Below are 25,674 nucleotides of genomic sequence, written 5' to 3'. Positions count from 1 at the left end.
CAGATATGAAGGCCGAGTCTGTCTGCTTCAGAGGCAGACAAGGGGCATCGGCATTAACTCAGCTCCGGAAAAGACTAGCGAGCACATATTCAGGTGTTTACTCAAACAGTCCCTCCGGGCTGCAGAGCCAGCTCAGCAGAGAAGGGCACTTACTGCTCTTGCAGAGGACACGGGTTCTGTTCTCAGCCACCGTATCAGGAAGCTCACAACCACCTTGTAACTCTAGCTTCGGGGTTTCTGATGCGCCCTCCTGGCTTCCATGATACCTGAACTCGTGCGCTCGAGAACGTGCGCGCATGCGCACACATACACGCGCTTAAATCTTTTTTTTTTAATTCCCTCTTAAGGAGCAGGGAACTCGTGGAACTTACAGCACTCCCAGGCTCCTCCTCAAGGTTGTATAATCAACCAACAACTGCCCACTAGGGGAGACTCCTCGGTCTGTAAGGAACTGAAGAAGCGCAGCTTTGCTGAGTCCTCAACTAGACGGGTGGGAACGGGGTGTGGCGGGGGGGGGGGGGCGCTTCCGTCCCTCAGTCTCTGTGCTCCATGCATGTAAACCCCGATAAACTCACTGATTCACCAGACAGGTCTTTGATGGAATTGCTTCGGTGACCTGGGGCCCTCTCTGGGTTAACAGACATTCTCTAGCCTCGAGCTGTTCCTTCTCTGGGACCAGGCCTCACAGGTGTCTTCCCGACTGTCAGTGATGGTCCGGGGGATGGGGGTAGACACAGAACTGGCTCTGCTATGGTCCCACACACGACACTGTCCCCAACTAGATATGCTGAGAAAGTTCTGGAAGAGACTAGTTCAGACTAAGATCCCAATGCTAATGGCCAAAGTTTTATAAATGGACTAACTATATAAAACAATATTAGACTATTTCAAAAGCTGGGGGGAAAAGAAGTCTGAGTGTTTTCGCCAAAATTTAATATAGGGCTGGGCCAGAGTCAGACAAAGGCACTTGCTGGCAAGTCTGATGACCCGAGTTTGATCCTGAAAACACGTGTGGCAGAAGGGGAGAACAGCGCCAACAAGTTGTCCTCTGAGCATACATGCACTGCCACATGTGTGGGATACAGCTCAGTGGTACAGTGATCACCCACCATACTCAAGGCCCTGAGCTCACTGTCCACCGACACAGGAAAAGGAAAGAATGCACAATTGAGGAGGGAGAGGAATTCAGTCAGATTTAAGTATTCCACCCGTGTTGGAACACCACATGGTACCCTGCAAATGTGTAACATTTTCATGCTTCTATGATCAGTGGAAAAAATTAAAATTTAAGAAATAAAATATCTGTCCTAGGAAAATTATACCGCTTTGTTGTTTTTACAGAATAACCCAGGGGTGCAGAAGGCGAGACCAGATACAGTGTTGCATGTGTGAAAACACACCAGACTTTTGACTAAGGTAACCTTAATACTTTTTTATCTTTTTTTCCTTTAGGGGGAGGGGGTTGTTTGTCGGTGTCTGTATATGTATGTGGTATGAGTATGTGAACATGCATGTATGTGCATACACATGATCGTGGGTGTCATGCGTGTGTACGCATGCATGCAGTGGCTGAAGGACCGAAGTAGTCATTCCTTGGGCACCACTCCCCTTGCCTTTGAAACAGCATCTCACCGGCCTTGAATTCAAAAAGTAGGCTGGGCTAGCTGGCCAGCAGCTCAAGGATCTACCTGTCTCCTAGTGCTGACATTAAACAACTTTAATTAAAAATTCTAACCATGTTTATGTAACAAGCCCTTTGCCTACTGAGATATCTCCCAGTCTAGAGTGTGTAGCGTGTAATTTTTTAAAATGCACCATTGCCTTTGCCGGAGACCGAGGCCCTGGAGCTGTTGCTTGTGCTCTGGCCCCTGCCGGTTTTTTCTTGTTTCTCCCGGCTTAGCTCTGCCAAGCCTTTGTCATTGACCCAGCTTCTCTCTCTCCCCACCCTTGCTCCGGGGATGAAAAACAGACAGCTTTATTACTTTAGAATGTGCCAGTTAGCACCACTGCTGCACGCAGAATCTCCTGCCCTAAACTTGTCGGCTAGCCTGTGCTAGCCTGTGCTAGCCTGTGCTAGCCTGTGTTAGCCTCCACAGACCTTCTTGGCTATCAGCTGGTGGCAGAGGCCGCTGGTTCTAGCTTCCCCGAGATCTTACATGATTGTTTTGTGTTTCTTCTTCCAAAGCCTAGCAGAAAAATCCCTTCTCTTTCCCTGTGTCTATTTTTCCTCCTGGGACCAGAAGTCCCAACTGTGCCTTCTACCCAGCAATTGGCTCTGGGCCTCCTTTGTTGACCAAATGAAGAACCAACTAGGGAACCAGACTTTAGTATCAGCTCCTCCCCCTACAAGTGTGTGTGTGTGTGTGTGTGCATGTTCATGTATGTGTGTGTGTGTACGTGTGTGTGTGTATGTGTGCATGTGCATGTGTGTGCGTGTGTGTGAGTATGTGTGTGTGCATGTGTGTGTGTGTGTGCATGTGTGCCTGTGTGTGTGTGTGTGTGAGTGTGTGTGTGTGTGTGTGTGTTGACACAGAATCTCAGTACGTAGTTCAAGCTAGCCTGGAATTCAAGATCTTATGACGTCTCCCATGCAGAGACTCTCAGGCCTGTGTTACCACACCATCACTCCAATCTAAGCCAGCCTCGCAGCTGTGGAGGCAGCTTCTGCCTGAGGACCTAATTGAAGACTGCCTGAGAACCTGACTGCTAATTGATGACAAAGACAATGGCTGCCGGTTGGGAACTGTCACTTGGAAGACATGCTTGCTTGGGACCGATCGGTCGAGGTGGAGGACCAAAGGGCTCACCCTGAGAATAAACGGCTTTGCTGTGGTTCTCACCTGCTCCCCGTGTCTGAGCCTTTGATTCCGAGCCTTCTCACCCACTGCCCCCAAGGGAGTCGCTGGGGAGGACTCATGCGGTCTACACTGCATCTTGGGAAAGCAGAGAGTCTGGCTACTTCCTCCTTTCACTATTCTGAAGATGAGGCCCCAAAAAGGACTTCTTACAAAGTATGGGTGGACCAGCAAAGTCCCCGGCGCTGGAAAGACACGGTAATCTGTCTCCTGACAGCTTTATGATGCAGTCTACCCAAAGTGTCTGCAAGAGACCCCTGCCATCTTATTAAAAACTGGGGTCCAAATTTATCTGAGTTTGACACGAACCCATATTTTCATTAAAAAGTTTTATAAACTGTGTCAATCACAATGGAATTCTTATTAGTCTGGTGTTTTTTGGCAACGAGCCTGCAGACCCTGAGGGGACTTCAGGGTGAACTTTGTAGGCGCTGTGATGATGGGCCACTCTTTCACAGCTAACGAAGATGTATTTGTCTTTTACTACCCCCTAATCAAGTGGCTGTCTGTCTTATATACCCCTCGATAAGTAGGCTGACGACCTCCATCATGGGATACCCACATGCCCACTGCAGATGGGAAACCTGCAAACACTAGCTATCAACCAGCAGTACATGCACGGGCATGTTTCACTCTCATGGCCTCAGTTTCCCCACAATGACTACCTCCCATGCAGACACAGGCTAAACGATATTTATACAGTACTCCAAGCATTCCTGTTGGGGGAAGGCTTTAGTGAGTGACAGGGACATCACTGTCCCATGTCACAAGTCACATTAAGACAATTACAGCCATGACTTGGCAAATCTGCTGACCGGGTTGATATATTTTCAAAAGCAACATGTCTGTCCAAATGTTCGCAGGGTCCTTGGAGGCTCTGAGGAAGCCAGGGTGGAGCTTTTCTTTGGGTTTGTCTATGGCGACATTTGCAGAAACAGAAGGAAATTAAGTTGAAGACTTGTCTTTAGATAAACTGGGAAACTAGTTCACTCAAAGGCAAGAAACAGTGAATGAGGCTCAGAATTCTTTTCAGATGTTTGACCCAAGAAGCATCCGGTACTCGGTCAAGCATTGTTTGCCAGAGTCTCGGGTGTGGATGCCCCTGGCTCAGACAGAAGAAGCTGCCTTTGTCAGGTAGGGAAATGGCCTCCTTCAGAGCAAAGAAACACAGACAAGGAATGAGCAGGATGGGAACATTTAACAATGATGAGTCCAAAGGCCCAGATGAGTACGGTGTCCCTGATAGACAAAATTATAATGGCGCATAGCAATGAGAGGCAGAAACCTAACCTTTGTTTTCTTAACGTCTTCCTGGAGGACCTTCCCACTCCTGTCAGCTCAACCTTGGAGAGTCTCTGGAAGCATCATCCTTCCTTCCAACACAAACTGTCTTCTCTTGTTCTCGTGCCATGCCAAATGTGTCTTTGGCTACCAACGTCTTTAACCCTTTTCAAGTACTAGAAAAATCTACGAGATGCCAGATTCTTTCCAGTGTGGGAAGATTTCTGCTGTGAGACCCAGACCTATGAAAAGTCCAGCAACAGCATTTCTCTGAGTCCCTCTCTATTAGCTTTCGCCCACCTGCTGCCCAGGCGTGAAATCTTTCCCACCTTGGGTGGACACAGAATTCAATCTGATCACTAGCCTCTCAGAGCTCACAGAGTCAGCGGGTCTCTGCCCTGGATCCCACTCCTGCTCACCTCACACCTTGTCCATGTTCCCTCAAGACTTGCTGGTGAGGCACATTTTACAGGGAAACTGAATTACTGAGTTATCTAACTTTGTGTTGGAACAACAGAGTCGACCCTTGTGGATGGCTGATGTTCTGATGTTTGTTCAACAACTGCCTTTAGCACAGCAGTTCACCCGAATTAATTTCCACTGAGGCTTGACCAGGCGTCTAGCTGAGGCACAGCTGGTACCCTGTCCGTGTCCCAGCCCCTTTGGAGGCTCCAGACTCCATGGTGAGGTGTGGTAGTTGTTGCAGGGCGTTAGGGTTTCTTCCCGTATACCTTCCTGATAGTGTTTAGACAAAGCAGCTATGGGAGCCATGCTGTTGAGGCCAGCCCAGTTCTTTCTCCATATTGTATGGCCTGTCTTCTTCCGACAGTGAGGAATCACCCCTACACTTGGCCCGGGAGAAGTCAGATACTCAGGTGAGGTCCAATAACTCTCCCTACCCCCTCCTTCCAGGAGGACTGTCAACAGTCACACAGCCACAACTTCTGTCGTGAGGATGAAGGACTGGCACAGAAGACAGAGCTTCGCAACAGTCTCTCTGGTTGCCATTCACCATGAGTTTGGCTCCGCCACGCCCCGGTCACGCCTCTAGCCACGCCCCCGCCACGCCCCCGCCATGACACACAGGCTCAGAAGCAACGGTGTCTGCTGACCTGAGCTGACCCCTCTGAAACCGGGAACAAAAAGCATCCTCTCCTGAATTAGTCAGATATTTTGTTGTAGTGATAAAAAGTGGATCATCCACCACCTATGTTATTCAAATTCTCAGCATCACCCAAGCAACTGGCAGGTCCTCACAGGATATCCACTACAGGCCATACCTCCGCTGTGAGGAAAGCAAGGCCCAGAAGCAAATGACGTGTCAATGCTACTCAAACTAAACCCGTCCATCATGACACCCAGATGGTGGTAACTGTCCACATAGCTTTGAGTTCCATAAATGACAGATGTCTAGGAAATCAAATGCAAACATTTCTAAACAAATTATTAGTGGAAATGTGCCAGGACCAAGGGATTCGATGTTAACCGAGGAGGTCCCTGGGGGACTCTGCACCGCTGACTGTATAGCTGTGAGGACCTTTCCAGAGGTGACCGAAGCATGAGGACTCAGTGGTTTAATCCATCCATGGTTTCAAAATCTGAATCGATGCCTGGCAGATGGAAGGGCTGTGCAGGACTGTGGAAGGCGGGGTCTGTGGAGGAAGTTAGTCACTAGGCGTATGGCTCTGGCTTCTGCTTATTCTCTCTGCTTCCAGTATTTGTGATGTGGGTCCCTATGCTCCGCATCCTTCCACCACGATGTTCTGCCTCCCCACAGGCCCGGAGACAAAGGAACCAGATTGCACACAGTCTGACGTTTCTGAAACCCTGAGCCAGCATAAACTCTTGACCTTTGAACTTGTTTCTCTCAGGTATTTGTCAGAGAGATGGGAAGTCTGACACAAAGCCCAAGAACGTGAGAGGAGACCCTCGACTTCATTTCCCTCCTGAGTGGAACCAAGCAACTGCTCACACAGGGACAGCCCATTCCCCGGCGCCATGCTGCAGCAAGGACTCATGGGATTTCCAAGCCTCGGGCCGTGATCCTGAGCAGGGATGTGGGACAACATGAACTCGGGATGCTCCGCTGTGCTGCTGGAGCTGGAGAAGCATGTCAGTAAACGCAACACAACACCAGCAACTGTAGATTTCAAAGTGTTCTTTCCACAGCATCGCGATTGACATCCCAGCAACAAAGAGAGATGCAGGGTTGGGGAAAGATGGAGTGAGTCACTCTGCTGCTCCTCCCCCTTCTCCACTGCAAAAGTCCCTGGTCTGCCTTGTCCTGCAGACCACCGGGGCTATCAGGTTCCAGTGCTCTGGGTCAGGTGAACATGCAATCCAGCTCAGAGTGCAGATTTCCATATACATGGAACGGCTCATCTCCCATCCCACAGTTGGTCGCTAGGCTCAATAAATATTTGTGAGAGTTTATATTCCCTGAAGCCTCAGCAAGTATGGAGCCAAGCCACAAACAATGCTTGGAGTACAAAAGCCAGAGAGCAGAGCACCACGGGGGCGGGGCAGTCAGAGAGCAGAGCACCATGGGAAAGGGGCATCCAGAAAGCAGAGCACCATGGGAGTTGGGGGACGGGTGTTGCAGAGAGCAGAGTACCATGAGAGCGCGGCAGCCAGAGAACAGAGCACCATGGGAAGGGTGCAGAGAGCAGAGCACCATGGGATTGGGGCAGCCAGAGAGCAGAGCATCATGGGAACAGGCAGAGCACAAGGCAGAGTCCTCACCCACTAAGAGAATTTCAGACCCACACAGTACTAGGGTGATTTGGTTGGCACATTTCAGTAAATTAAGAGCTGAGGTAACATCCAGAACCTTTACTGACTGCACACATGAAAACGTTCAGTGAGAACAGACAAGTCTAGATTTTTCATATTTCAAATTGAGCCACAAATCGGAGCCTTGTCTCCATTTTCAAATGAATTAAAATGAGGAAGAGAAATGCAAGTGTCCCCGGGGCATGTCCCCCTTCAAACAATCTCCTGGGGATGAAGATAATAGATGTTTAAGGCAGGGAGTGTATAGGACTAGTGATCAATAATACAAAGGGGATAGGAAGATGGATAAGAACGAAAAGGCTCTCGCTCCAAGCCTGATGACCTAAGTTCAATACCCGGAAGGAGAGAGGAAGAGAGAAAAGATCATTTGGAATATTTGTTTATTGAGGCTTTGAGGTTCACATCCTATCACTTCTAGCTGGGAAATTTCTGAATCACTGATTTTTTTTTTTAACTCCTGTAAAGTCCTTCCTGTGAAATGTCCCAGGTTGACCTTGAGCTCTGAGGACAAGCTCCCCTCACCAGACTCTTTCCCAACAAAGGTGTCAGGTTCCTCTGCTCCAGCTGGCTCCAAAAATAATATCCTAATCTTTTGCTTTCAGCCTTTGTGATGGCGGAAGTGGGTCCCTGGAGTGTGTCCTTAGGTGCTCCAGTTCCTCACCCCTTATGTCCCCTCATGATTCCTGGCAGCCATCCTGTGAGCCACTCTGCTCTCTGCCTCGCTCTCCTAACCGTGATGGACAGAACTGTTGGACGGTGTTCTGCTGGGGCAAAGACACGAAGGAACGTTTTCCTGAGGCAGACACAAGAAAAAGGATGTTCTACTCAAGCAAGCACAGGAAAGGACACGTGATGAAGGATTTTTTTCGCCAACAACACCCACTTATTAGTCCAACTTACACTCTGTAGTTGAGCTGCATTTGTCGGGACTCTAAAGGGAGAGAGAGGCACTGAAAACTTTTGGCGGTGCGCTGAAGTTTCGTGCTGCTTCCACAGACTCGGGGCTGATTGGCAGAGTGATGTCAGCCGAGACAGACTCACGTGTGGAGGATACGTGATTTTGGAGGGAGTACAAAAAGGACTCAACGGACAGTGACTGGCTGAGCTCGGCTTGCTTATGCAGCTAGCTGTGCAATGCTTGTTAGTCTCCAGTCTTCCCTGATCTTCTCGTTGCTGAGAGAGGCACAGCTTGGTGTTTCTGTTGGCCCTGGTCCCGCCTGCTGACTCTTGCTGAGGCCGAGGCCTGGCTGTCTCTGCTAGGTTGTGCCACCTGTTTGCTATCCCGACTCTACCGAACTGGACTGCTGGTATACCCACGAAGGGTTTGCGAGTGGACTGAGCTGCTGACCTGTGAACTGAACTGCTAGTCTCCAGCTACCACTGATGGGAGTTGCTCCTTAGATCCTTTCTAAACAGGTCCACCTCGCCCCAACACACTCCCCTCTCCTCCCTGCACCCTTCCCTTCCGTATCCTTTCTTTTCCACTACCTCTGGAGGGTGGTGGGCTAAGAGGGAGGTTAAAGCATTTAAGAACCATCATTAAAAATAAGATTAGAAAAAAACTAAAATTGCACAGAACCTTCCAAAACCACAAACCAAAAAAAAAAAAAAAAAAAATCCTTTCCCCTTAGGTTTACTTTCTTTTTGGTCACAGTGACACAAAAGGGGGGGTATGACCGTGATCACCTGTGTGTTCAATGTCGATGGGGACACACCACTGAGACATGACTCAGGTGTCCACCTAAATCTGAGGTGGATGAGGACCCATTTGCAGGTGGATTCCTGGGGGCCTCAGATTGTCTGGGAAGAAGACAGATGAAAAGCAGGCTCTGAGACTCTTGTAAGCCAAATGCCACAGACAAGTAAGGACATTTACAGTGACAACCACTGACGTGGAGAAGGGACCGGGGGTAGGGCACTGCTGATGGAGGCTGGGTGGGTGCTGGTCCTGTGGGTTGTGGGGCCCCTTGAGAAGTCAGGAGTGGCAGATCCCATCAGACATGCATTCCTGGCAAACATTTCTGCCCTGACTCTGACCTCCATGGGCTGCCAAAGCCAGTTTCCCTGAGAGGGTGTCTGAGACATGAGGTGACAGTGGTGGCCTCGAGAAACCCAACCCTGAAGCATTGGGCTATCATTAGTTCCTGTGTCTTTGAAGGCTGACACGCAGAGAGCCAAGAGCCCGGGTCTCAGGCCACTCCAAAAGGAAAGTGTATCAGAAAAGTCTGAAGTTGTCCACCATCCCTCTGTGTTACCTTTAAATAGAAGGTCCCTGCCTCCCCCCCTTTTTTTCTTACCATATTTGAAATAATTAAAATACAGCATCGCTTTGCAACTCTTAGAGGCAGAAAAGCTGTCCCCTTTCGCTCCTCTGTCACAGAGAACACACCCAGGATGGGCTAGGCACCTGCTGCCTTCTGCTTAGTGAAGCTCCCTGTTTTACTCTGCTATGTAAGCTACTGATACTCGGGCACCACCCGCCTCTTCTGATAGCTGTTCTCTGACTTTTCCAGGTTTTTTCTTGGAGATTCTGGCAGTCTAGGCCTGGATATTGTTGCCATCTTCCAAAAGCCCTTAAGTATTCTCGTATCGGACATTTGGTAACAGCAACGGGAAAAGTGGGCATTGCGGAGGGGGCACCCGGCTATTGAGACTCGGCGTGGCAATCGACATGCATTTGAAAACCAGGCTGAGAAACAGGCTTCCTGACACCGGCTACTGTGCCTGCGCCTGCACGTTCCCACTGGCTTCTTTCCTCCCCTGGAAGTTACCTGATGGGGGATAAATGCGTCCTCTAAAAGCTCCACGTGTAAGCCCACCACCCCAACACCAGCGGCCCCCATCTCTAAAGGCTCCAAAGCAAATCTACTTTCCATTTCCTCCCTGTCCCCACATCAAAGCTCTCCATGAGGAATTAAAACAAGAACAACCCCTTGTGTCAATATAGAAGATAACTGTTTTTCCTAAGTGACACAGAAAAATAGAGAGAGATCAGGAATCCACGTGTGTCTTAATGTCAAATTTCTGTATCCAATGTCTAGGGACCTCATTATATCTAACTTTATAGGGCTCGAACAATTCAATCAATAAAAAGACAGAAGGATTTAGTTTAGAAGTTTCTCTGCCCATATACCATCTAAGGCATGTTCAGGTTTGGTTGTTTGGAACGACCATACTTCAGGGGTTAAGTCTGTCTCCCCCTTGCACTTGTGCACGGGTGCCCTAATACATTTTATGGTGACAGCCACAAGCTGGTTTACAGCTGTAATGGAGCCTACAAGACAAGAGGACCTTTGTAATTGTCATAGCAGAGAGCACAATTGCAACTGACTTTGAAACATACCGTAAACTCATTATGCTAAGATAGAATAGCTTCTACTTTGGAGCTCACTATGAATATTAATGTCGGAGCTCTTGGTGAAAAAGAAATGTGCTCTAAATTTTATAAAACCCGTTTAATACCAAAGAAAGTGTTATTTATAGTCTGTGGGCTTCTCCATCGATGCCATTAAGTATTCCATTAAACATGGCAGAACAGAATGAATAGTCATGGAGCATTAATACAGGAGCAACGATCGCCCTTCCAGAATCAGGCCAGAAAGATGCAAGCTGCAAATGTAAGCAGGGAGGACAGGGAGCATGGACAAAGTTTGTCCTGTGCAGACTCCTGGGGGCAGTGAAAGGTGCCACGGGGGGATGTGGTGCAGTATTGGTAATGGAGAAGTAATCAGGATGGAGCTGAAAGGATGCAAGGAGTGGGTGATGGAGCTAAGGGTGCAAAATACTCCAGAAGAGGAGGGAAGAAGCATGAGGAGGTGATGGAGCCATGGAGGAGGTGATGGAGTCACAGAGGAGGTGATGGAGTCACGGAGGAGGTGATGGAGCCACGGAGGAGGTGATGGAGTCACGGAGGAGGTGATGGAGCCATGGAGGAGGTGATGGAGCCATGGAGGAGGTGATGGAGCCATAGAGGAGGTGATGGCTGAAGAGAGAAGAAATGAGGAGAGGACATCTTCCTGCAGCATGGTCCAGCAGCATCTCCTGCCTGTGTCCACAGAGACTGAGAAGAGTTCTTCAACTGCATGCTGAATGCCTGTTGTTCTGAGCATAGGTGGGAAGTCACTGAAAACCTATGCTGCCCACAGGAAAGCCCAGGCAGCTCCACAGGCCGGCCGGTCCACCAGCCTTCAAAGACATGGAGAGTTTCCATCTACCATTTTCTGGAGCCCCCTCCTTCAGCTCCCAGGGCCACATTTACCAGAAGACCAGGAGATCACCGCACAGTTTTGGAAGGAAAACATCCCTATGGCCACGAAGTGTTGCTTTAGTGGTTCTAGTGAAGAGAACAAGAGATGACAGTGGGAAAAGCAAGAGAAGCCTTTTGCCAGCACGCATCTCTCCGCCTGTGCTTCAGTGGTAGAGTAAGCATGAGAAAAGCCATATCTCAAGCTTGGTGAAGAAGTGAGTTGGTTCATTAAGGTCTAACTTCAGCAGCTTCCTTGTATGGCCTACTTATCAACCCTTTAGAGGGCCTCTGGCCATCATCGGGCTTCCACATCATCCTGCTTGTACTCAGCTGTAGTAGTGAGCCTGAGGGATAAGCCTTCCTTAGGAATCCCATCAAACAGAACAAAACCCCATGTTTTAGAAGGAGAGGGCTCTCAGGCTTCTCTCTGTGAGGCTATAAGATGCAACCTTGTCTCAGTTTCCCCATGTATGAAACAGCCCTCCCACCAGAGCCGGCAGCATTAGTGATCCAGGGATGTAGGAATTGCATTATGTCCAGCTCTAGCAAAATGCCTGCTTCTTACAGGAGGCGGTGAGAGGGGAGATACCACCACAAAGGGATGACAATGTATCAGAAACCACTCCTTCTCTAAGAACAATGAAATCCACACTAGCTCTAACTCCTCTGTGCATAAGCAAGGGATCCAAGAAATGCAAACTGGGAACACAGTAAAGAGCAGTGGAGGGTGAGGTCTGTGAGGAGTTCACATTTAAACTTCTGAAGAGCTGGACAAGAGACACTGCCGCTCACAGAACAGGGCTGTCCCAGCTAAATTCTAAAAGCCATCCGAGTGGCAACTACTTCCAAATCGCGTTGTAAATATGAAACACAATTCTGAAACTGTTTGGCTGACTGACATCATTGACCCTGAAACCAGGGACACATTAATCTCATAGGTGGGAAAGAATCTGGATTCAACGGTGATCAAGGACTGTGGCAAGATCTACAGTGCTTGCTCCAGTTCCTACACATAGTAACCTTGGCTGCAATTCCTACACATAGTAACCTTTGCTATAGTTTCTACACATAGTAACCTTTGCTACAGTTCCTACCCATAGTAACCTTGGCTACAGTTCCCACACATAGTAACCTTTGCTACAGTTCCTATACATAGTAACCTTGGCTACAGTTCCTACCCATAGTAACCTTGGCTACAGTTCCCACACATCCTATACATATTAACCTTTACTACAATTCCTGCACATAGTAACCCAACTCAAACCCAGCAGTGAGCTATTCTCTGAGAAACTTGCAGCTCCACTAGAACCTTCTCAGCAGTGTGAGCGTGTGAATGTGACCACACACCTCTGCAGGTTCCCCAAGCCCAGGCCATCTGAAATGCAGTTGCCAAGAGCAATATGCCAAACTGAAAATCCAGCAGATGCACAGAGCTGAGGGCCTCCTCTAAACGAAGTGACGATCACAGAGCTGTGCACTGCTGTTTGGTGTCATACACCCAAACCATCATGCATTCCCATGGGGGTAACTGATAAACACAGAAGCAAGAATGTGAAGCAAGGGGACATGGAGCCAGGGAAGACACAGCTAGGGGACATGGCAGTACGAAACACGGAATCATAAAATGTGGAGGCTGGAAGCTGACTCAGTGACTTGAAAATGAAGGCTGACCATCATACAGACTCTGTTCATCACCATCACTTTCAGTCTCGCCTAGTTTTGACCCTGTAGGTCTTGAGAGTCCTTACCTTTCTATCCTTGCTTGCCTTTGTATTCCTGGCTCCACTGTCTCTGGTCCTGTGTTCCTGGTTCCCTGCTGTCTGGCTTTGTGTTCCCTGGGCTGATTGGTCCACAGCATCCTGTTTAATTCAAACCCTTCAAGGACTGTAGAGATGGAAATCAGGAGGGATGACAAACGAGCAGTGACTTGATAGTTGTCTACTGATGGTTTGGGGTTGACCAGATGTCCATATGGACAAGCTCTACATTTAGTTCATATTTCCCAGAAATATGAAATCCAACCCCTTGGCCTTCTCCCTGGAAACTGCTTGAATCCCAACAGGGAGTCCGGAAGGCTCACCAGCTGTAAACCCAGAACTCCTCAGGCAGCCTGCCGAACCAGAGAAACACATTACCATGCTAATGATGTCCTATTTAAATTCTAGCCTGATTACTCTGTGTGAAATCTCTTCCCTCCACGTTGGTTTCTTTATATCTGAGTTCCAGTATGAAATCAACAGTGTTAATAAAGCACAATACAGAGTATCAAGTCATATACAGGAGATGGAGAAGCAGCTGTATAAATCTTAAGGTTCTTTTTTTCCTAGGGAAAAAAAAATCCCTAAAATTAGTTAGTGATTTTTTTTCACCTCACTTTCCTTATTTAAAAATATTAAATATTAAAATGCATGCTACATAAAGGCTGCTGCTGGTTCAGGGGATGTAGAGGCCACTTTTCCATTTTGCCCCATTCTACTAAACACTCCTCAGAATTCAAGTGTGTGACTTGATGTCTCCAAACTAAAGTCTTTCTTCCTCTCCTCTTCACAGGAGTATCTCACCATAACAGAAGCCTATGAATTTGAAGGCAGCAGCCATGTCTGTTGACCTTTGCCCTTGAAACTATATTGTGTTTCTGCCCCCTTCTCATCACCCCAATCTGAACATCCAACTGGGCTGAGGCTGTTTGGCTGGCAGAGTATACAGAAAGCCAATTCCAGCATAGCACAAACCAGATATTAGGAACTGCATGACCCTAATATCAGCCCTGAGGAGGTGGCTCCAGAAAGATCAGGAGCTCAAGATCACCCTCAACTATAGATCGGGTTCAAGACCAGTCTTAACTACAGGAGACCTTGCCTCAAAGATAAAGCAAACCAATAATTATCCAAACGGGACCATATGGCAAGGACCTTCCTCTAATGAATAAAGATTTCAGGGGACCAATCACTGGGCAAGGAGTAGGTGGGACTTCCTGGTCAGAGAGGGGAAGAGAGGAGGAGAGGAGGGACTTGTGGCTTTTTGGATGGAGAGAGAGCTTGGGGTAGAAGATATAATGAACTAGAGGCCCCCAGTTAGATGGTGGATCCTGGCAGATCCTTAGTTTAGCTTAGAATGGCTCACTAATTAGGATGTTAGTGGTTGTGCCCAGCGACTGAGTTACCTGTTGATACTAAACTAAGTTTGTGTGGTGTTTACCTTCGTGCTGTGTCCCAGCTGAGTTCCAGAGAAAGGTACGGCGGCAGGGCACCCCAGGCAGTCACAGAATTTGATGTGTGGGGCTGGTGTGGTAGCAACCCACCATGGGAACTTATCGAGTCAGGTGGAAAGAGTTTAGACCAAAGGGTCAGAGAGTATGCAGAGATGAGACCACCCCACCGGTGCCATGTGACCCGCCAGTGCCCAGAGTAATGTGGGACGGTGCCTTTTTTATTATTTAACACAACAGGACCACACCATTATCTTCCAGAAAGTCCCCCTTGTCACTGTTCTCAAGGAGATCCGAGGTCTGCACCCACAGTCCAAACCAAGGAAGAAAGAACAAACACTTTACATCACTCTTCTCCTCACCAAAAGTAGACAGAGGCTTGCGGCCCAAGGCCACCATGCTGGGTTCTGGGATAGCCCAGTAAGACTTAGAAGCAGCGTGTCACTCCTCAGTGAATGCACAAGCTAGCCAGGGACAGGAGGCACAAGGACGTCTCCATGGTGAGACAGGTCAGTCCATCTCGGATGGCTATCAGAAATGCTTCCTACCAGTAAGAGCCCTCTGCATGAACAACACTGCTGATTGGTCCTTGGACGAGAAAAGTTTTCCTTCTTCTGCAGAAAGAGAATCCTAGAGCTTCGAGGGGCACTTGGTTGCCCAGAATAAGGACAGCTTCCATCATCCTTGCAGCTGACTGCCTTCAGGTACCAAGGTCAAGGCCAGAACAATGACAACAGGAAAGTCATGGGAAGCTGTGAAGGAACAGCTAATGGTCTGCCTTTTGCCTCCTGGCTGGATCTGGCATCATCTCATGAAGGAACTCAAAACAAGAGAGCTCACGTCCCTGGGCTTAAGAGCCACTCTTCCATCCCAACACGACTCTCTTTGACCCTTGCAAACACTGTTAGAAATCACATTTTTAAACATTTTGTATTGGGGTGCAGATATAGCTTAGTAGTAAGCACTAGGACCTGAGTTCAATCCCCGGAGCCCACATAAGAAGCTGGGTGAGATGAGGCACACTTATAATCCCAGGCTCATGGAGGCAGAGACGGGAGGACCCCTGAGGCTTTCTGGTCAGCCAGTCTAAGCAAATCGGCAAGTTAGAGGAGATCTTAAAATATAACCAAGTCAAAGGTGCCTGAGGAATGGCACCCAAGGTTAGTGTCATAATAGTGCTCACGTCTGAGGTTTTTTTTTTTTTTTTTTTTTTTTTTTTTCGGAGCTGGGGACCGAACCTAGGGCCGAACCTAGGCAAGCGCTCTACCACTGAGCTAAATTCCCAACCCCACACGTCTGAGTTTTATCTTAAGATATTTTATCTATGGGCTGCATAGATGACTCGGCAATTAAAAACATGTACTGCTCTTACAAAAGACCTCAATTCAGTTCTCCTACCCACATCTGGTGGTTCGCCAGTGCCTGGAGCTTTAGTTCCAGGGGATCCAGCGCCCTCTTCTGGCTCCCGGGGGCACTGCACTCAGTATGCGTATAACCCTCTCCCCACAAACGGCTCACATGGTTGTTGGTCTTTTTGTTTTTTAATTTTAAGGCCTAGGAGACAGGTATGTGGCTCAAGACTGAAAAGATTGTGGTGCAGTGCATCACGCCCATACAGACCCAGCTCGCCTTTCCTGCTTGCCTGAGCTACATTTGACCTTGAGCACCGAGTTCCTTCTGACTTGTCGCCGCCTCTCAAGATCCAAAAGCAGCTGAGGCCAGGCTACGGCCTGGTTTTATTGCATCTCAATGGGTGAAAGCTTCAGTTCACACAGGAATTTGTTTTCTATTTAGTTTTAAGACTCGTTAGTGTGCACCGGTCTCTGCATGTGCGTACATGTGCATGCAGTACCCGTAGACACCAGAAGAGGGCGTCGCACCACGAGAACTGAAGAACAAGCACAGGTGCTCTGCAAGGCTGCTTCTTCTTCACCATGAAACTACCCCCTGGCCCCCCAGAAACTCACTTAGAATTTCTTTGTTACCTACGTTCTTACCAGCACTTGGATTGTTCGCTTGAGTAATCCAAAGCCACGCTTGTGAGCAAACACGCAGGGTGAGGGTGGCTGACCCAGCAAAATGCTAGCACAAACGAAGCACAAAAGATTCCCTGCCACGAGCCATCTGCAGTTCAGCTGTCTCCTGTAACAATCCCCCGTTCCCCTTGTTTATGTTTTATTCATCATCTTGAAAGTATTTAGTGAAGTAACAATGATGAGATTCAAAATTACCCGCACTGCATTTAAAAAAAAAAAAAAAGATATTAACGGCTTTAAGAGCTCGCTCGCCATTCAAATGAAAATATCATCGGGTTAGATTCACTCAGATCTGTTTATATCTCCTCTATTCTTCCATATAATCCATTCCCCCGTTTTGTGTAAAAACTGAGTGGTAACACTATGAAACGTTTCGGGTTCTCTTATTCGCCGACTTTTAAAAACAAACAACAAAGTCAATAGCAAAGGTCTGCTGGAGCTCTCCCCTGCTCCGCTCTGTCATGACAGAAGGAGCCTGCAGGGCCTGGGACCCTGGAGCTCCCGCAGCACTGTGCTAATGGATACTCCACACACAGGCTAGGGCTGCATATGACAAGATAAACAAATAAACAGAAGGTCTGGCCTTTAAGAGAGAAAGGGATGGGTGAGGTTGCTCAATGGGTAGAGACCTGTGCAAGCTTGGTGCGCCCCTGTGAAGGTGGGTGGAGGACTGACTCCTGAAGGTTGCCCTCTGACCTCTGTGTGACCAATGTGAAAATAACATGCAGAGAGAGAGAGAGAGAGAGAGAGAGAGAGAGAGAGAGAGAGACTCCGACCCTTTCCTCTCTCTGACCCCCTTTGCTTATTCTGACTCCTTTCTCCCTCTCTTCCATCTCCCCCCACCTTCTCTGTCCCCTCCCTTTCTCTGCCTCTATTCCCTTCCCATGCCCCCTAAAACCAGGGAAGCCCGGGAGAGAGCTCAGTGGTTAAGAACAAAGGCTGGTCTCACAAAGAACTGGTAATTTTGTTTCTAACACCCACAAGGTAACTCTAACACCAGCTCCAGGGCATCTGGCGCCCTCTTCTGGCCTCTGCAGGTATTACACTAACATGCACAAACACACAGGCGCACACACACACACACACACACACACACACACACAGAGACACACACACAATTTAAAATAAAAATTAAATATTTTAAAAAGAAAATTAAAAGAGTCAAAGGAAACAATAATGCTCTGCTCTGAGCTATTGAGCCAGCTGAGGCTTCATTGGCAAGAGACACCACGATCACTGACCATCTGATTGGAACAGGGAGGGAACAACAGTGCACATAGTTCAGGAGAACTTTAAAAACTGGTCTGCTCATCCCACAGTGGCAGGCCTAACCCTGACAGCTGAAGGTACAGTTCCTTGTTCAGACTTTGAACACTGATCCCCCCACCCCAACATCAATGTGAGGGATATACAGGTGGTCTGTTAAATGAACACAGGACATACAGTATGTTGGCCCTTCTGTAGGGCCAGCACCAATGTTGCCTGTGCCCTTCTCCTAGGGAGAAAATCAACCCTCAGAGGATACCCCAACAGAAGAGCCACCACCTAGTTCCTTCTCAGTACCCCAGTGTCAGCCTATAGCCTGCATCCTGGAAGACTGAACCAAGGGAGAACCTCCCTGGGGATGGGGGGTGACGCAAGCTATAGCCACTGTGTCCACCAGCAAATGCAGAGCAGAAAAGGTCAGAGAAAGGCAAAGTAAAAGCTAATAGGTGGCCCTACCCTGTTATCCAAGGCTCTGCCAGCCATGTCCCCCATGAACTGTCTGGGTGGTGTTCTGTGACACTGTCACAGTAAGGCAATCTAGCCACAGGATCCAAGGTCAGCACTACGCTGCCCCGAGGCTTTGGCTGGGGCCCACTACTCACTGTGGGCAGCTTCCTGGAGGGCCAGGTCCTGCCTGCACCTGAGGTAGTCCTCTTTGACGCTGCCCAGTATTCTGGCGTTCCTGGAGCTGAGTGCCAGCAGCCTGCCCAGGAACATCTCTAGCCCTTCCCGCTCCGACGACACGGCCCAAATCTCCTCCGAGAGCTCCTTGGCTGTAGAGAAGCAGCTGCCTGCAACACAGCAGGGGAGAGAGGAGGGAAGGGTTTGTGTGTGTGCTTCTTAAGTAATATTTGTGTTCTTCGAAAGCTTCAGACATTTCTATAACGCATACTGGTTGTATCCGTCCACCACTATATCCGTTGACCTTCCTGTTACCCACACCATGTCTTCCTCCCAACTTCCCGTCACTTCATTATTAATGACCCCTGATTAGTGCCGTCCATAGGCACATGGGTGCGGAGGCCACTCGGCAACCAGAGCATGAGCAACCTGCCTCCTTCCCAAAGGAGAATGATTCTCCCTCCCTCGGCAGCCCTATCTACTAGAACCTCCTCCAGCCATGTGGGGCCTCCTCGGTACCTCCCCACACGCACTGGTACTTTCTGCAAATTAATTGTGAGATTCTCAAGTGTAAGCACCAGGGATGACGGTATCCTGCTGCAACACCAACAGGCTGGGTAGAGCTGGAAGTTCAGGGCCTCTGCAAATGACACAGAGATGTCCAGTAGGACCAGGGAAAGTCCCCAGTATCACTCCACCCAACACCCAAATGTCCAAGGACAGGCACAGCACACACAGTGGAAAGGCACTGGCCTTTCAATTAGAGTGCGGATAAATTAAGCCCTTCCCCCTTATCAAAATCGAAACATATTTGGTGGCTAATCTCGACACAGCTGGGAAGGGGGAGCGTCGACTGAGACATTTACTCCATCAGGTCAGCCTGTAGGTATGCTTGCAGGAATGTTCCTGATTGATAATGGGTGTAGGATGTCCTGGCTCACTCCCGGTGGTGCCACCCCTGGACAGGCTGTACTCGGCTGATAAGAAAGGTAGCTGAAGGGCTGGAGAGATGGCTCAGTGGTTAAGAGCACTGACTGCTCTTCCAGAGGTCCTGAGTTCAATTCCCAGCAACCACATGGTGGCTCACAACCATCCATAATGAAATCTGATGCCCTCTTCTGGTGTGTCTGAAGACAGCTACTGTGTACTCATATACATAAAATAAATAAATCTTATTAAGAAAGGTAGCTGAAAAGGTTGGGGATTTAGCTCAGCAGTAGAGTGCTTGCCTAGCAAGCGCAAGGCCCTGGGTTCGGTCCCCACCTCCGAAAAAATAAAAGAAAAAAGAAAGAAAGAAAGGAAGGAAGGAAGGAAGAAAGGTAGCTGAAAAGCTAGCAGCGCTCCTCTGTGATCTCTGCTTCAATTCCTGCCTCCAGGTTCCCACTGGAGCTCCTGCCCCGGCTGCCTTCAGTAACGGTCGGTCGGTCTGTACGTTGCATTTGGTCAGCGTTCTCGTCACAGCTGCAGAGGCCCTCACTAAAGCAACAGGAGAACAAATGAGTGCACTTGGCATAACCACGGTGTGAAATACGGTCGTAATAACACCTGCATCGCAGGTGGCTGTGGGGACCCACAGGTGGCTGGGGGCGTAAGAAAGAAAAAGCCATAAAGCCCGAAGGAAGTGAATCAAAAGCAGAGAGGTCAGGTACAAGAATCAGCCCTGTGTCTAAACAGCAGCAGCAGCCCACGGTGAGACAATCTCTCTGAAATATAGTTTACAACGTATCTTAGGACTAAGAAGTATCGTAGGGGTGAGTTTAAAGGACCCTAGGCAGGCCTGGGAACTGCTTTTGAAAACCCACCGAGAGGAAATAAGACTTAAATGATTGCAGAGATAAGCTATAAATGTCCACTGGAAAACTAGGAACTCCTAGGGTCTCAATTTGCCCCAGATTGATGCATAGATTTAATACAATTCCTATCAAAATTTTATGAGGCCTTTTAGTAGAAGTGAATGGGCACATCCTAAAATATAAAAGGAAACGCGAAAACCTAGACAAGCCAGAGCCATCAAACAGTCTGCATTTAAGACCCGAAGCTATTGCTTCCATAAATCAGGATGGAGCGCATCCGAAACCAGATTGGCAGTGAACTACAACAGAAGTCCAAAAACTGGGCGTGTCCTCCAAAAGCCAACTGAGTCAGAGCAACGGCAAGGGAAAGACACTTGGCTCCGCAGATGCCGCCAAGCAACCGGTTATCTATGAGGGGGCAACAGGAAACCTGACACACGCACACCTCGGAGCACTCACGAATCACCTCAGGGGCGAAACAAAGTTACAACTGGGAAGCTACGAGCAGGAAATAAGAACACACAAGGGACTGCAACAGGCTGAGCCCTGCAGAGGACAAAGCAGGACCAGCAAAGAAAACCCCTGATAAATGGGCTTCATCCGGAGACAAGCTGCATTCAGCTCATCACAAGGGGCTGGGCAGGGAAGCTGGACACAGGCACCTGCAATCCCAGCCCTTGGAAGGTGGAGGCAGGAAGGTCAGGAGTTCAAGGCCTGCTTTGTCTACACAGCAAGTTTTCAGTCAGCCTAGGCTACATAAGATTGTCGAAAGTAAAGAGATTTTAAAAAGACAAAATCGGAATAAAGGGGAGGGTGGGTAAGGGAACGCAAAAGAGGGGGGGGGGGGAGGAGGGGAGAGGGGGGAGGGAGGGGTGGGTGAGAGGGGAGGGGGAGGGAGGGGGGAAAAGGAGAAAGGAGGGGAGGCTGAGAGGAAGGAGAGGGAAGGGAAGAGGGGAGGGAGAAGAGAGGAGGAAGGGGGAGGGGAGGGGGGGAGGGGAGGAGAGGAGGGGAAGGAGGAGAGGAGAAAAGAGGAGCGAAAGGAGGGGAGAGGCTGAGAGGAAGGGAGAGAGGAGGGAGAGAGAGGGGGAAGGGGGGGGAAGGAGAGGGAAGAGGGAAGGAGGAAAGGGAAGGCACAGGGAGAGGGAAGGGGAGAGGAGAGAAGGAAGAGTAGAAGGAGAGTGGAAGGGGAGGGGAGAGGAGGAGGGGAGAGGGGGAGGGGAGAGGGGGGGAGAGGGAGAGGGAGAGGGAGAGGGGAAGTCAAGTCAAACTGGGACAAATCATTTACTCCAGACAACTGACAAAGGATTCAATTTTACAACTCAACAATTAACAGAAATAACAGCATTAAACTCCAACAAAGACTCCCCGGGCCGTTTACAAAGGGCCACATGCAGATGGACGACACACAGATGAAAATGTGTTAGACAATACTAGTCACCGGGAGTGCAAACAAAAGCCGCAGAGCCACATCAACCCATTCACATGGTCCCGAGCAGCTAAACTGAGACCCATCCAACTGGCCAGTGGGTAAAATTCCCCCAACCCTCAAAATGCAAGGGGGTGTAACCCCACAGAAAACACTTCTGCCGGTTTGTCCTAAAGTTAAACCTACCACTTGGTCCGACAAGTCTCCATTTAGAGGTGTCCACAGAGGACTGAAGAATCAACCCCAAACACTCACATTTGACAGCTCCTAGTGGCCCTACTCGACCTCTGGCAAGGCTCTCAGTTCCTGTAAGCAACCCTAGTGAAACTCACTGGTTCGCCAAGAAAGGGAGGAAGGAACGCAGGGAGGGAGGGAGGGGAAGAGGGCAGGCACTGGAAACATGGGAACTGGAGCCCTGGCTGTTCTTGCAGAGGACTGTGGTTCAAGTCCCAGCACCCTCATGATGGCTCACATCTGCAACTCCAGTTCCAGGAGATCAGGCACTCTCTTCTGGTCTCTACAGGCACACATGTGGTTCACAAACATGCATGCAGGCAACACCCACATACACTCGAACGTTAGAGGACTCTTTAGAAAGAGGTTGATCAGCGTGGATGTGGACATGAGAAGACAAGGGGGGTGACCATGATCAAATGCACGGCATACATGTATGAAAATACCATAACGATCACATTATTGTGTGGTGGCTGGAGACACTGGGCCACCATGGAACTGAGATGTGTGTGTTTTGGCATGTTGGCAGCCTGCCTTGGGAACTAGATGGGAAGACAGATTGTTGCGTGCTAGATCTAGTGCGGGATAAAAGACAACATTTTTTTTTTATAATTTTACAGCAACAATGGATATCTCCTGAGCAAAACCTGAGGTTGATCTCCAGCCCCTAACATACACACACCACAAACACAAACAAACAAAAAAACTTGAAGCCTGGCACCAGCCTAGCAGAAAACCCTCCCAGAGTCATCGCTTGAAGGGAAAGGTTGCAGCCCACGGCTCTGCTAACTCGGAGGATGGAAGCTGAGTGGGAACAAACATCCACCTCTGAGCTCGACGCCCACAGAGGTCTCAGAAGCCTTTGACGATGAAGATGAAGGCGTCTGAGCAGACCCTTAACCGATGTTATTATCCTTTCAAAGGGATGGCGTGTGATCGTCCTCAAGCCGAAACGCATGTGAAGGAACTCTTTCAGTGCGTACAATGAGGACTCTGAACCGAAGGCACGGCCTCATTGTTCGGCTGACAGCAACGTTTCTTTCTCTGTAGTGTGTAACACACGGCGCTCATGTTCACTGAAATACGCATTGTTATCCTGACTTCACGGCTGAGATCTAGAGAACCTTGCTGAAGGCTGCACAGGGATGAACCATGGGGCAGGTTTCTAGCCCAAGCTTCTATCCGAAACCCCTCCCCCTAAATACTGCACTGGTTAGTCGAAGAGGCTGATGTCAGACCGACTAAATGCTACAGCTATCCACGGGCTGTAGGCAGAGGCTGAACACCCAGCATACGCCATTCTGTCGATGAAACCTATGTTCTATGACCCCATACAGGCCAAGGGGGAGCCAGGCAGTGTCCCAGCCCTCTGAGGAGTGACCATTAAGATGACACGATTCGCTAAACCCAGACCTTTCCTTGATCCAATCACTCGAAGAAGTAATGTGGTTCGAGAAATGAACGCTTGGTATAGAGAGAATTTGGTGACTTCCCTCAGAGGCAGGAGCCATCACAAGCTGCTACCCTGCCCCAGACATTACCGTGCACGCATTTGCCCTCACTGCCGAGCCTCAGAGACGAGACTTGCTTTGCTGACAAAGGCTCAGAAAGTCAAGGCTAACCCTGAAGGAGTCTCACAGGTGACCCTTCCCAGACTTCCCTTGGGTGTAGTGGGGGGCAGGACGGGTAGAGTGATCCACAGGGTCTGCTGCGCTCTCTGCTCTTCAGTGAGGTGGATGAATAGAGCCCTTCATAGATTTGCTAAGACAGCAGTGGGAAGAATTTATCTGGGAGAGGCGTGATGTCACCAGCCTGAAACCTCAGTTTCGTTAGGAGAATGGTAAGCCTAGCCTGGGCTACTTGGCAAGACTGGTCTTAAAGTAATGAAGTGAATTAGAAATACATTTGAAATAAAGAGGCTAACCAAGCCCACGACCATGTTCCCCAGCGTGTGTGGACACACACCGGTATCTCTGAAGCACGGCATTTATCTCCCTCTTACAAACAGAGTGGGAGTCATTTTGAGCCATGCTCCTGTTGTAGAGGTCATTGTCCCAGAACCTGGTTTCAAACTCCACAGAGCTCGCCCTATGTACACTGTCTCAGTCTTCTTGGTCATCCAAGAATGTGCGTGCTGATGACCACCTGGGTGTCTTCCTGAAGAACCTCAAGTCAGGGAGTGACCTCCCCAACACAAGAGCCCAGGGGAGTGGGCAGGACATGCATTTTGTCCCTCTCATATCATGTCAGACCATAAACAAATCGTCCCTCAGCTGAGGACACACATGGGGGCCGTGAAAAGCCTCCAACCTTGTTTCTCACCCTATAGCCATGCTGAGCCTGAACCTTCCCTCCAAAGATACTAGGCTGCGGGTTTGGGCAGAAGCCGCAGCCATGGAGAATGCAGGCTATTCTTCTAAAGGACCCGAGTTCAACTCCCAGCATCCACATCAGATGGCATGCGGCTACAGGCGACTCCAGATTCAGGGGACATGACACCCCTGGGCTCTTTGGACACCTATACTCATATGCACAGACTCAGACACACACAGAGACAGACAGACAGACAGACAGACACACACACACACACACACACACACACACAGTTGTTTTTTTAAAGAAAAAAAAACTAGGGCTGCCTGCTTTTCCCAGACACCAAAGTAATGGCCAGGCAGCACAGACTGGAAGGGGTCAAGCCAGAGCTCCCAGGACATCAGCACGAGCTGGCTCAGGACGGACAGGTAGACAGGAAACTATACATTCCTCAGGCAAGAAGCCCTTCAGCCTTAGGGATGCCAGACAGCAGTAGGCGGGTCATCACGTCATGGGTCAGACTCTGGACAGGCATAGAAGAGCTTGACACAGAGCCCATTTGCCGAAGCCTCCCCGGTTTTCTCCGTCGCCCAAAGAGCTTAGACCAAAAACCCCAACCCCATCTGCAGTGTGCCATTTAAAGAGCCTTCTCTGACTGTACATACGTGCACACACCCACCTGCAGACACATACACACATACGCACATAAAATAACTTTTTCTAGAAATTGTAAAGAGTTCCTGGGCCTCTCAGGACAGAACACTGGTGACGGGGGTGGGGGGTGGGGGACTCTGCCTACTGAGCCACACTCTCTTTTTCCCTTGGGCTCCATGAAGAGAAGCTCATCCACCTGTTCGCAGGGGAAGATGTATTGGCCGAGAAAGGCAAAGCCCTAACTCAGAGGCACAGAGACATTCCGTCTTCTCTCTCTCTCTCTCTCTCTCTCTCTCTCTCTCTCTCTCTCTCTCTCTCTCTCTCTCTCTCTCTCTCTCCCTCTCTCTCTGCAAGCGAGGCCATAACTCCAACTAAGTAGCGCGGGAGGCAGTTACGAGGCAGGCCACATGCTCGCCCGCCATGTTCTGGGTTGTAAATGCCACACTTGACTGCGTCGGGGACCCAGCAGCTCGTTAGCGGCAGCATTAGTGTTTAACGATGTGAGGAACAGAAGCTGCCAGGCACCACGCTCCTCCTTAAAACACCACTAAAATCCCATACGTGTAATTATTACACCCTCCTGTTAAATTCCGATTCCTCTAAAGCCAACGGGCTGTGCGTTCATCCAGGTTATAAATCTCAGAGATCTCTTCACTGCTGTCATTTACATAGCAGGGCTAAAGATCCATCCGTCACACAGGGGAGTCTGGACTCCAGCCACCGGTCTGCTGTTGCTGGCCTTATTTCAAGAACTCGTGAGAAGGACATACCCCACAGGCTTGATCCCCCTCCACTCCCCTGGGTTCCCCTGTGAGTTGCCCCCACACCTGTCTGACACCACTGTTGTGAACATCAAATCAACCAGCAAATTCGAGGTGGGAGTGTTTGAAAACCAGCATCCAAGGGACAGCAAGACCCTGCTAACCAAGCCATAGCAGAAACCTGTTA

The 25,674-nt window shown here is 49.3% G+C and overlaps 1 protein-coding gene across 1 annotated transcript in view; it reads right to left on the bottom strand.

Moving 5' to 3' along the window:
- Positions 1 to 25,674, bottom strand: part of Disc1 (DISC1 scaffold protein) — a 203,678-nt gene that overhangs the window by 80,451 nt on the left and 97,553 nt on the right. The window contains exon 9 of the mRNA XM_032887977.1: positions 18,288 to 18,476. Coding sequence (XP_032743868.1) covers positions 18,288 to 18,476 — 189 coding nt within the window. The remainder of the gene's footprint in view (positions 1 to 18,287; positions 18,477 to 25,674) is intronic.

The sequence above is a fragment of the Rattus rattus genome, chromosome 17 (assembly GCF_011064425.1).
Source record: "Rattus rattus isolate New Zealand chromosome 17, Rrattus_CSIRO_v1, whole genome shotgun sequence".
NCBI lineage: Eukaryota > Metazoa > Chordata > Mammalia > Rodentia > Muridae > Rattus > Rattus rattus.
Note: the sequence above shows the minus strand (reverse complement) of the source record. Positions and strands in the feature narration are given on the sequence as shown.